Genomic DNA, 13,526 nt, shown 5'->3' with positions numbered 1-13,526 from the left:
TTTTGACATGATTAGAACGTTACTTTTCCTTTGAAATGAATTTAAGTGTCTTATATGTTTTTATCTGTTTATATTTCAAATGTTTGTTAATTTTAATGGTTCACAGACTTATCAACGCTACAGACCAGTATCAACTTCAAGTTCAACCACTCCATCCTCTTCACTTTCTACCATGAGCAGTTCACTCTATGCTTCAAGTCAACTAAACAGGCCAAATAGTCTTGTAGGTATAACTTCTGCTTACTCCAGAGGACTAACAAAGGAAAATGAAAGAGGTAAGAAGACCAGATTTGGAAAACACTTTGTTTCCTTCAGATGAATTCTTTGACTTGGTTTTTCCTAGTAGTTTAACAGAAGAGTAACAACATCCTAAACTGGGACTCATTCTACCTAACCAGAAAGAACATGATGGTTGAGAATGAGAAAAGTAGAAAATAAAAACAGAAAATAATGTGGTCTGGCATTGATATGTATATCTTTATTGCCTTCAAAAATCTTTATGTCCATCAACATAGAAAAGTTAGTATAGAAAAACTGGTGGGGTGATTATTTCTAGGAGCAGTTTATTGATTATTTCTAGGAGCAGTTTATTAATGTTTCAAGTCATTTCTTGCATATTATGTAGATATCTTTTAACTGTTTTCTGTGAAATTGTTTTAAACAAAAATCATTTAACATATGTAATATCTTTGCCAAAAAAACTTATTTTTATGCTTATTTCTTGAGAAATAGATTTCTTTTTCAGCTGTATATTGGCATATTGATGCTATTAACATTTCCTATTATTTCATATAAGCTTCCTATGTAAACACTAATTAACTCCTCCTTTAAATAAGAGATGGCTACTAAATAAATTATTCCTAATTGTAGGTATTTAATATTTTAAAAGCAAAATCTCGGGCTTCCATGGTGGCGCAGTGGTTAAGAATCCACCTGCCAATGCAGGGAACACGGGTTCGGGCTCTGGTCTGGGAAGATCCCACATGCCGGCAAGCAACAAAGCCCATGTGCCACAACTACTGAGCCTGCGCTCTAGAGCCCGTGATCCACAACTACTGAAGCCCATGCACTTAGAGCCCGTGCTCTGCAACAAGAGAAGCCACCACAATGAGAAACCTGCACACTGCAACGAAGAGTAGCCCCTGCTCGCCGCAACTAGAGAAAAGCCCACGCATAGCAACAAAGACCCAACGCAGCCAAAAATAAAATTAATTAATTAAATTTTTTTTTAAAAAAAGCAAAATTTCATAGTATTAGTCATGATAATATCAGTAATCATGTAGGAATAAACTTCAGAAAATTAAATTTTTTTCAACTTCCAGCTGGCTTTTCTTTTGTTGGTCACTGAGATATTTCAGTTCTTTAAACCACTAAGTGTGAGACCCATCTAATGTTTGTAAAAATTTTGAGCAGACATTTAAAATTAGGGGTATCTGCATAAAAGTTCATATTTCTGTCTTCTGTTGAAAAGTTGGAAGATACGGCAATGCTGGCTCTGAATTCTCACAGGTCAACAATTGATTAGAGCCAAGTAGTAGCAGCCCCACCCCCACCCCTTTGGAGTAGTGCCCTCCTGGCCCATTTTACCTCTTTATGTAACCTGGATGGCCACTCTCTATGTTGGAGTTTGCGACCTTTGCTGTAAACTAATTCTAAAAGCAACTTTAAAACCCCTCTTAATACTATAATTTTGGGGTTTCTTTTGCTTCTTTTTCTTCACAGCAAGGAGGCAATGACACAAGGAGCCTTTTAAAAATCATTTTTAACATTACTTTGTTCCATTTTTTTTTTTTTTTTTTTTTTTTTTTACAATCTACTTTTTTGGGGGGGCTGCATTGGGTCTTCATTGCTGCGCGAGGGCTCTCTCCAGTTGCAGTGAGCAGGGGCCACTCCTTGTTGCGGTGTGCGGGCCTCTCATTGCGGTGGCTTCTCCTGTTGTGGAGCATGGGCCCTAGGCACGCAGGTTTCAGTAGTTGTGGCTCGCGGGCTCTAGAGCGCAGGCTCAGTAGTTGTGGCACACATGCTTAGCCGCTCCACGGCATGTGGGATCCTCCTGGACCAGGGATTGAACCCATGTCCCCAGCATTGGCAGGCAGACTCCCAACCACTGCGCCACCAGGGAAGCCCTGTCTACTTTTTACAGCATATTCAGAGGCCCTAATATTCTTCTAGTATGTGAGTCTGAAGCTATTTTAACTATCCCAGGAAGGGAACAAATTTGAAGACTAACATTTGTTTACATTGATTTGTTTTTAATAAAAGATAATTTTTTCCCCAGCAACACAAAAAAAGGTTTGCTCTTAGATACTAATAGAAAATTCAATGACTACTGTATTCATTCTACTGCTGAAGGAGGACTGGGAATGGTAGAAGCAGAAACTGATAAATTTGTATGATGCCCACTAGCTGTTCCATCATTATGCACTGTTTGGTTATAATAACTATCTTGAAGTGTTAATGTTAGGTATAATAACTATCTTCCTGTCAGATGTTAATAACTGGGACCCCATTCTCTTCAGAGGATTCAATTATTTTCTGTTCAGCAAATAGTAAGTGTGTCTTTTTAGCAAAATGTTTGTTTTAGGCACTAGAAAAATGAAGTAATTTAAATCAGTTCTTATCTTGATTCTCAAAAACATATCTAATGAGAGATACACATACATGTTTAAGCCCCGTGTTATAGGAGCACTGGGAGGGGCAAAATTTATTTCTGATTAGAGAATTTTAGAAGGCTTCACAAAGGAGGTTGACTTAGAATTATTTTCTAAGTCACACTGCAAAATACTATCAAGATACATGGCTGCCATATGAATAATTTTAATCCTTAACAGAGGGAGAAAAGAGAGAAGAAGAAAAAGAGGGAGAAGATAAATCACAACCTAAATCAATCAGAGAACGACGGCGACCAAGAGAGAAAAGAAGATCTACAGGAGTTTCATTCTGGACACAAGATGTGAGAACCTATTAAAATAACTACTTGATAGTATGCTTAATCTTTCCAAGAATGTACACTAATGATTTCTTATATGCTTCAGATTATATATTCTTTAGATCATCACTATGTGTTTGAGCTGACTTATTTAAATCAGAAGAGTTCTTCTTTATAAGAATAAACAACTACTTAGATTTCTGGTATTAAAAGTAAGAATACTGTCCCAATATTGGTATAAAAATAATAATGGCTGCAGCTCAGTGTACAAATGTTGATTATTGTATAATGGCTAAACTGCTCATTTATCTTAGCGGTTCTTGAAAGAAAGATGCTTTACATTTAATCCTATTTTCATGAATATGATTATGATATACATAACAATTATTTCCATCTCAAGTGATGCTGGATAGATGCAGTGCTTTACTTATCAAATTATAACAATCCTATAAATTTAATTTTTTTTTCTTGATCCCTGATTGTATGCCTGACATTGATACTCATATGCAAGAGAAAGAAGAGCTGTGGGGTAACGTGGTTAAAGTGAAATTTATACTGTTTCAATACAACATACACCTACACGAAGGCAAAAATAATTTGGTTTTGGGAGGATTGTTTTTTTAGCCAGTTGATTTTTTTCATTGAAAAATTTTTTTAATACAGAAAAGTTCAAACTTAAAAAAGTATATGGCCCCACCCCAGGTATTTATTGTTTAAGCTAAATCCCCACCACTTTCCCAACCCCCATATTATTTTGAAGAAAATCTTAGTAATATCATTTTATATGTAAAAACTTGTCTGTATTTTTTTTTTTTTTTTTTTTTGCGGTACACGGGCCTCTCACTGCTGTGGCCTCTCCCGCTGCGGAGCAACAGGCTCCGGACGCGCAGGCTCAGCGGCCATGGCTCACGGGCACAGCCGCTCCGCAGCATGTGGGATCCTCCCGGACCGGGGCATTGGCAGGCGGACTCCCAACCACTGCGCCACCAGGGAAGCCCTCAGTCTGTATTTTTAAGAAATAAGGACACCTTTTTAAAAAATATTAGAATTTTATTTTTAAAAAATAATAAAAGTAACCACAATACGTTATCATACAATAAGTGATCACAATACCATGATCATGTTTATTTTTAAATAAATTGACAATAAATCCTTAATATTGAATATTCAGTCAGTTTTAATGTCCTGTTGACTCATATTGCCATAAATGGTTTGTTGTAATTTTATTTTATTTTTTAAATAGTTATTTTATTTATTTATGTTTTTTTTAAATCTACAATTCCTGAATCTTTCTGGGCATATGGCTAGAATTTATTTGCTCTGTTGCGAGACCCTCCTCAGTAGGCATTTAGTGTTAGATTTCTCAGTTTTGCCATAGACTGTTTTATTTTTGGCTGCGTTGGGTTGCTGCGCGTGGGCTTTCTCTAACTGTGGTGAGCAGGGGCTACTCTTTGTTGCGGTGCTCGGCCTTCTCATTGCAGTGGCTTCTCTTGTTATGGAGCACAGGCTCTAGGCACACGGGCTTCAGTAGTTGCGGGGTGTGGGCTCAGTAGTTGTGGCTTGGGGGCTCTAGAGCGCAGGGTCAGTAGTTGTGGTGCACGGGCTTAGTTGCTCCACGGCATGTGGGATCTTCCCAGACCAGGGCTTGAACCTGTGTCCCCTGCATTGGCAGGCAGATTCTCACTGCGCCACCAGGGAAGTCCTAAATAGTTATTTATTTATTTATTTTGGCATCGCCAGGTCTTAGTTGCAGCATGCGGGGTCTTTTAGTTGCGGCATGAGGACTCTTAGTTGCGGCATGTGAACTCTCAGTTGCGGCATGCGTGCGGGATCTAGTTCCCCGAGCAGGGATCAAACCCGGGCCCCCTGCATTGGGAGCACAGTCTTACCCACTGGACCACCAGGGAAGTCCCTGTTCTAATTTTATACTTTGCTAATTTGAGTAGGAACCAAATAAGGACCATACATTATGATTAGTTATTTCTTTAAAGTCTCTTGTAATCAGTTATGTCCTCCATCTCTTTTTTTCTTACAGTTATTTTTTAATGAACTGGGTTATATCCCTGAACTGTAGTTTAACACAGTCATGTAGCTTTTTATGTTTCCTATAAATTGGTAGTTTGAGGTAGAGAAATGATCAGATTTTGGTTCAGTATTTTCTTGGCAGGGTGTTTTGTCCTCTGTCAGGAAGTACATGATGTCTGGTTGATTCTCACTGATTGCCCAGTAACATTTTAATAGGAGTAACATAAAACCTCACAGTCTTAGCACCTTAACATAGTAACTCTTACTACTTAAAAATTATCTTTTTAATAACTTATATGTATTAGGGGGTTAACAGGCAAAGTTTTATTATATAGTATTTATTTTTCCCCAATTTTATTTATACCAGCTCTCCCTTCAAAAATCCACTTTCTGGAGTCATACACTTAACCAGCATTATAAGAATTCTTCCTGAGATCCATATGGGCAATACTCATCTTTTTAATTTGAGCTTGCATTGAATTGTGTTCTAATCAACCATCAGCACAAGTCTCCTTCCCTTTTCATGGCCTCATGATTGAACCTATGTCAGAAAATATACAAAAAGAACCAAGGGCTCTGTCAAAGATAAGGTAGTGTTTTTACTCTGTTGTATTATTAGGTTTCCTTTTTTTTTTTCTTAGTTACTACTTTTCAGGACCTCTGAGCGTCCCCACTTTTTTTTTTTCTTTTTAAATAAATTTATTTATTTTTGGCTGCGGTGGGTCTTCGTTGCTGCGCTCGGGCTTTCTCTAGTTGCGGCAAGTGAGGGTTACTCTTTGTTGCAGTGCACGGGCTTCTCATTGCGGTGGCTTCTCCTGTTGTGGAGCACGGGCTCTAGGCATGTGGGCTCAGTAGTCGTGGCTCACAGGCTGTAGAGCGCAGGCTCAGTAGTTGTGGCGCATGGGCTTAGTTGCTCCACGGCATGTGGGATCTTCCTGGACCAGGGATCAAACTCGTGTATGGCAGGCGGATTCTTAACCACTGTGCCACCAGGGAAGTCCCCCTCCCCACTTTTTAAATTTCCAGTTCCTGTGTTCTTCCATGAAACAATAACGCATAAAGACAATTAGTTCATGTTGCGGAATTAATACATTTATATTAATAAGTAATACTGGCATTAGGAGCATTGATTTCTCCTGTTCACTTAGTAACTTCACATATCATTTTTGCTAGGTACCACATGATAGTTTGTTCAAAGATCCTCTATAATCCTTAGGGCAATTCTGTAAGGTTTTTATTCCCACGTGTGGAGGAGATAACTGTGGCTCAAAATTTTTTTTAATAAATTTACACTAAGTCACAGAGCTGAAAATAGCTGTACCAGTGTGAAATAGGATGATTTAGTTTTAAAGCCTGTGGTATTTTTATAGTGAGCCTGAGCCAGATATGTTTGATTGCAAATTTCCCTTTTCTTTCAATCCTTTATGGTTTGTTGAGATGTTCAGACCTTCTAGTAGAACATTCCTATTGTCTGGGAGTCTAGGTTTTTAGCCTACTGAGACCTTAGTTTTCTATTTGGTGTGCTGTAAATTCCCAAAAAATTTCTAGATAGCTGAACTACCTAAATATAATAGGACCGTTGTATAAATCTTGCCAAGCTTATAGAATAGAGTTTTTCTTATTTAATGAGTTTCCTATTTTTGCTCCCTCATTATAGTTGAGCAGCTACATAGTATCTATATTGACTATTAAAGTACACGCTGTAACATTACAATATAAAATTGAATATCATCTTTTTCATGCTAAGCCTCCAGCTTCCTCATCCCCAGTATGTGTTTCCTAAATCAGAATGTTAGGTAGATGGTCTTCACCATATACGCTAACCTACTTATATTGTACATGCAAACAAAATAGGCTTCCTCTAAATAAGGCAAAAAAAGTCACACTTTAAAAAGTTTTCCTTTTGATCCATTTCCTGTTAGGTTTTTCTCAAGGGTCATTTTAAATTACAAAAACCCTAATGTATTTAAATATTAACCGTTTGAAATTTATCTTTACTTTTCTAAAATCTATTTTAGAGTGATGAAAATGAGCAAGAACAACAATCCGATACAGAAGAGGGATCCAATAAGAAAGAAACTCAGGTAAATAACATTATTTTTTGTATTTAGAAGTATTCGTATTTTTTAAGGGTTACTTTTTACTTGTGTTTATATTTATTCATGTCAGACAGTTACTGCACACTGTACCTGCCTGCTGGGGGTAGACCATCAGTGGTTTTCTGGAATCAGGTGTGGAGGGACTGGAAAGGGGCACAAAGAGTATTTTAGAGACATTGGGAATGTTCTAGATCTTGATTGTAGAGGTATTTTTTTGGATATACACAACTGTCAAAACTCATGAAACTGTGTTCTCTAAGTGGATGTAGTTTATTGTATGTAAATTAACCTTCAAAGTTGAAAAGAAAAAACAAAGAAGAGAATACAGTTTTCCACTGCTGTCCAAAAGTAGAGTGTTCCATAATCTTCAGTAAGCCACATAAAGTGAAGAGGGAATTACCTTACGACACATCTTGCTACCGGATGCAAGAGATAAATTGAGGTAAATCGCGGTGCTCAAAGACACAGTCCAAAGCTGTGGCAGCTTAAACTGAGTGTAGTTCCCAGGGAAGGAGCTTGGCGGTGCCTCTTTTGCTGCTGAGGGTGTACTGCCTCTATAATGGCTCGCTGTAAAACATGTTGAGTACTGTTTGCACTTTTTGCCTTTTTTCGTAAAAGCAAAGTGGCGTAAACGAACTTTTGAAAAGCAGGGGCTACCTGTAATAACCTTTGACCAAAGAAAAGTATCTAAAGAATATCCAGAAGTAGTGCATACCTTACCAGATCCAGATTTTAGTTTTGTAAATGGCAAAGTTGTATTCTGGAGAAGATAATAGATCATTTTAACTTGCTTTACATTTGTTTAGAAATGTAGTGTCTCTAAAGGATTTTACATTCATTATCACAGCTGATCTTCCTCAATAATCTTCAGGAAAAGCCCCCCCACCTCGCCCCCTCAGTACTGATGAAGAAACTAAGGCAAGTTTGAATGACAGGGTTGCATAGCTAGCAAATGATGAAAGTTTCTTCCCACTAGTTTTTTTGCCCCTCTGTTCCCTATTGTTTGGCTGTGCACAAAGCTGACATACTTAGAAGAGCTGTATTCACATAAGGGTAGATCTGTACAACATAAGTTAGTCTTAATCTTTTAAACTCAGCACTGTCTAGCCTGAAATCGTATTCTGATCATATTTTCTTCATTTTGACTTGGCGTTCCTACATAAAGCTGTTAAAATTACTTTCAATCGCAGGAATCTACAATAATGTGAAGTGCCCAGAAGTTGGTTCTCTGTGCTAGGTGACTCTGGACATGACTCTCAGGGACTATTTTGACCCAAAAGTTACTTTTATTTTACCTTTAGATAGCCAGACAGATTGAGAAATTAATTACTAACAAGGGTAAATTATTTGCAGGGCAAAAGTTTTGTCATTTTTAAACCCTTTGCCTATCAGTTGTCAGCACTCCCCCATTTCACCTATGCCTCTTCTTTATTATATTCTGTAAACTTGTCCATCATCTTCCTTGCCCATTGGTACACTATGAACTCCCATCTTTCAAGGAAAAACAGTGGACAGGTAAACAAAAGCAAAGGAATTAGTAAACCATCTCCAGCTGACTCTTCTCACTGCCATATCACCCAGATCCCCTATCCCAGCAGGCTGGGATAGGAGGGGAAAGATTTTCTGGCTTACAAGTTTTGAAGCATATTGATATATGTTGTATTTAAGTTTTAGTGTTAAAATTATACATGAGATACATTAAGGTTGAATAGAATATTGTTTCTATGAAGAAAATTTTTCTTAGTTCCAAACAATTTAAATAGTCTTTGTTCATTTTAAAAATAGAGGATTGTTTCGATCTTACTTTGTGCTAGCATTTTTTTCAGTTACAAGTAACGCAAAACCCAGCTTAAACTGGATTAAACAAAGAGAATTTTTTATAATTCAGTTATATTACACAACCCTCTATGTCAGACAAGGCCTACCACTGATATATTGCAGCCGTTTTGCTGCTAATGTGGGCTACATACCATCTCATCTAAGCTTAATGACTGCTGTACCATGAGGAAAAGGAAGAGTGGAGGTTAAGACACTAACCCATAGTGTCTTTACAATAGACTAGAAAAGTGCTTCCACTAAATAAGTGTTGCTCTCTTATGAAAATTTGTAGCATCAGCCCTTTTTTTTTCTGTGAAAAAGTATGAGCAATACAATTGTTCGGTGCATTTTATCATTACCTCAGAAGTGTGTTTGATAACAAAACTTGTATTCAGTTTATAGAATCCCAGTTCACCAATTTGAAAAATGGCTTTGTGGCATATACTTTTTCGCTTCAAACTAAATTGTAAGTTGCCGAAAAGTTGTTAAATATTTTGAATTACCTGTGAAGCTACCTTCAGGATATAAATTAAAATTAAGGTGAAATTTGAATTACTTTATCATAATATGGTTCATTCTTTCCAAAAATGGGGCTTCTGTTGCTTGGGTTATTATAATTTGCTTTCATTAAACTATTGGATGATAAAACTTTTACCATGAAAAGAACATTAGTAATAAATCAAAAATTTAAGTAAGACAGACACCAAGGCGAGAAACTAAAAAGAAAAGATTAGCAGATTTGATTATTTAAACATGTAAAGCTAGAAAATGGCAAAAAAGACGCCCTTATTAAAATTGAGACACATTTGCTCAGTTAAAAGTAAATAAGCTGGGGCTTCCCTGGTGGCGCAGTGGTTGAGAGTCCACCTGCCGATGCAGAGGACATGGGTTCGTGCCCCAGTCCAGGAAGATCCCACATGCTGCAGAGCAGCTGGGCCCATGAGCCATGGCCGCTGAGCCTGCGCGTCCGTAGCCTGTGCTCCGCAATGGGAGAGGCCACAACAGTAAGAGGCCCGTGTACCGCAAAAAAAAAAAAAAAAAAGTAAATAAGCTGGACTTCCCTGATGGTGCAGTGGTTATGAATCCGCCTGCCAATGCAGGGTATACGGGTTCGATCCCTGGTCCAGGAAGATCCCACAGGCCGTGGAGCAACTAAGCCCATGTGCCACAACTACTGAGCCTGTGCCCTAGAGCCCGTGAGCCACAACTGCTGAAGCCCGTGCGCCTAGAGCCCGTGCTCCACAACAAGAGAAGCCACCGCAGTGAGAAGCCCGCGCACCGCAGCAAAGAGTAGCCCCCACTTGCCTCAACTAGAGGAAGCCTGTGCGCAGCAATGAAAACCCAATGCAGCCATAAATAAATAAATAAATTTTTTAAAAGTAAATAAGCTTAGCCCTCTTTTGTAACACTTAAAAGATATTTGTACTATTTAAAAGACAGTAAAGTAGAGGCAGAATCCATGAAATTTATAAATGTTACAAAAGAAGAAATATAAATGGCCAACAAGCTTAAAGTACGTTTACTCTCATTAATAACCAAACAATTAATATAAAAGTGAAATTGGCAAAGGTTAATAATGCTTAGGTTTGGCGTGATTAGTATTGAAATAGGTATTTTCATATAAGATTTTGGAATTATAATTAATATGTTTTCTTGGGAAATCAGTTTAGCAGTATAAATCTGAAGGCTTGAGAAAAAGTTCATGCCTTTTAGCTTAGCAATTCCACTTTGAGAAATTTATTCCCAATGAAATGACTTAAGTTTGGAAAAACAAGTCTAAAGTGTTAACAGCAGCATGGCTCTTGAAGCAAAATATTGAAAGCATCCTCATTGTCTATTAGTTGGGAATATATCAGAATGTATTTGCATGGATAGATATTTTATGTGTTCACAAAGATATGTATACAGAAAAGATTAACAGTGGTTATCTAGGGCGTTTGAGAGATAGGGAATTATAGAGGAACTTTTTATACTGTGGTATTTTATATGAGCTTATGGTACTGTAATCAGAAAAACTTAAAGGGCATTTTTACTTTGGAAAAATAATTTTAAAACACATGGAACCACAAGGACATTATGCTAAGTGAAATAAGCAGGTCACAAGAAACACATACTGTATGATTCCACTTAAATGAGGTACCTAGAGTATTCAAACTCATGGGTAACAGAAAGTAGAATTGTGGTTGCCGGGAGCTAGGGGTAGGAGGATATGGGGATTTGTTTAATGAGTATAAAATCACAGTTTTGCAAGATGAAAAAATTCTAGAGAGCTGTTGCACAACAGTGTGAATATCGTCAGCGCTACTGAACTATACTCTTTTAAAAGTGGCTTACATGGTATGTTTTGTTTTATGTGCTTTCTACTACAATTTTTAAAATATAAAACATAACCAATACTTTAAAAACCATGCTTTTTAAAGGCAAAGAAATAGAATTTGAGTGATTTCTGTGACTACTTGGAGTTTTTATTTATTCTTAAATTTTAAATCAGTGAACCAGAGTGCAGAATGTCAGGTGAGATGTGATGTTTTCATTTGATATGTATACATTTTATTTCATGTGTGGCTAGTTTCCTGAATTTGGATAAATAATATCTTTTGTTTGTTTCTGCTCTTTTCTTAAATTGAGATATAATTGACATATAACATTATATTAGTTGCACATGTACAAAGTTGTTATTTAATATTTGTGTATTGTGAAATGATTAGCACAATAAGTCCAGTTAACATCATCACCACACATAAGTACAAATTTTTTTTCTTGTGATAAGAACTTTCAAAATCTACTCTTTTAGCAGCTTATGAATTTGAATGATATCATGAAAATTGAAATTTAACTTCAAAATTGTTCATTATTATAAAACTAAAGAATAAATCAATAAAGTAAAGCATTACATCAAAAAAATAGGAAACAGGTAAGAAATTGGTTTTGCAAAGGAAACTTAAGTAGACTTAGGAAGACATTTTTAGTCTGAATGAGACTTCAGACAGTCCCAAAGGACCCCAGTAATTTCACAGTGCATTCAAGGGTAAGTATAAATATCTAAATTCAGAAATTTAACAAACCGTTTCTGAATAGTTATTTTATAGAAAATTATAGATTGCGTGTTTCAGTAGAAAGAGAAAGAGCTAAAGATGACCATCCCAAAAAAATTCTTTGACTTCAATAAGACTATTTTATCCTATTAATCATTTCACCATTTAGATAAGAAGAGTTTTGGAACTTCAGTATAGCATACCACTTGCTTAAGAAAATTAATTATAATTTCCTGTCTCCTAATTGCTAAACTTTGAAGGAACGTATAGCTGGATTTCCAGAAAATAAATTTTAAGCAAAATATGTATATACTGTCATACATAAAATACTTTAGGCATTCATTTGTTTGTCTCTGATGGCCTCAAAAACAAAAATGGGAAAGATAATTGCTTTGAGACGTCCCATAATAAACTTGCATTTCTTAATATAAATGTTACTTTTTCCTGCTAAGCAGGTTGTAAGTAATGGATATGTCTTAGTCTCTCTTTTTTTTCCTTCTAATTAAAAAATAATGTATGGTGCCATTTTGTAGAAATTCACAAAATATGACTATAAATTGGCAAATGTAATCGTGTAGTATTAGACAAGTAGAAATATACAGTGACTGTTCTAGAATTTCTTTGTAAGAACAACTACATTAAAGTGTATATAATAAATAGGTGTTAGTTTAATAGTGTGAAAATAGTATTGATGTTAAATTTTCTTGATTAATCAATAAGTTACTTTAATGAAAGCATAAAAATTTAGTTATGCTTATGTTTTTCTCTCTTTATAGACGGATTCCATTTCTAGGTATGTTTTACTTTTTTTTTTTTCTTTTCTTTTACTGACCTTTTTCTCATTTTTGTCCTTTCTAAAAATATATTGCTAGATATTTATAAATTTTTTAAGTTGGTAGAATTATTTTAATAAAAAAAAATCTGTAGATATTTAGATGACCTGATAAGTGTTAATAGCTTTCTTTATCAATGGCTTTACTTCTAGTTCAATAGTTATAGTAAGTCACTAAGAAAGACTTTTTCTCAGATCTTTGCAACAGTGATAACTTTTCTTAGTTTTCCTAACCATCCTAAGTTACTTCAACACTGACCATCTCATTATTCACATCAGAGACTGATGAAACCCACCAGAAATTTATTTCACTATTCAGAATCTTCTCTCTTATCCCTGCTTCAGATAAAAGAAAACCAATGAAGACACTTTTTAAAAGTGTCATCTAGCTCAAATTGTTCATCTTTTCAGAGAACCTCCACAATATCCTTGAATCTAATTTTTGTTCCTCTTGCCCATAATTGTTAACCAAAGCTTTGTAAAAACTAAGAACAAATTTTTATATACTGATGATTCTATTGAATTGAAGTGTAGAGGCAGTAGCATTTATCAGAAAAAGTAACGCAAATTCAGAACTAGATAATAAGAGGATCCTCATTTTCAAATGAGATATGTTCTTCTTGTTTAGGACAAACTGTTCTGTTGTCCCTCGGTATCCCTGAGGGATTGGTTCCAGGACTCCCCCCACCCCCTGCCCCGGCTTCCGCAGCAGATACCAAAATTCACAGACGCTCAGGTCCCTTATATAAAATGGCATAGTACTGTCTATCACTTCGGATAGACTCTAG

The 13,526-nt window shown here is 36.2% G+C and overlaps 1 protein-coding gene across 5 annotated transcripts in view; it reads left to right on the top strand.

The window, feature by feature from the left end:
* Positions 1-13,526, top strand: part of PPP1R12A (protein phosphatase 1 regulatory subunit 12A) — a 148,941-nt gene that overhangs the window by 118,327 nt on the left and 17,088 nt on the right. For all 5 annotated transcript variants that reach the window (XM_029205988.1, XM_029205986.1, XM_029205991.1 and 2 more), the window contains 4 exons: positions 107-275; positions 2,832-2,953; positions 6,973-7,038; positions 12,683-12,699. In XM_029205988.1, the coding sequence (XP_029061821.1) occupies positions 107-275; positions 2,832-2,953; positions 6,973-7,038; positions 12,683-12,699 (374 nt within the window). The remainder of the gene's footprint in view (positions 1-106; positions 276-2,831; positions 2,954-6,972; positions 7,039-12,682; positions 12,700-13,526) is intronic.

Source organism: Monodon monoceros, unplaced genomic scaffold (assembly GCF_005190385.1).
Source record: "Monodon monoceros isolate NGI ecotype Baffin Bay Population unplaced genomic scaffold, NGI_Narwhal_1 Super_Scaffold_6, whole genome shotgun sequence".
Taxonomy (NCBI): Eukaryota; Metazoa; Chordata; class Mammalia; order Artiodactyla; family Monodontidae; genus Monodon; species Monodon monoceros.
Note: the sequence above shows the minus strand (reverse complement) of the source record. Positions and strands in the feature narration are given on the sequence as shown.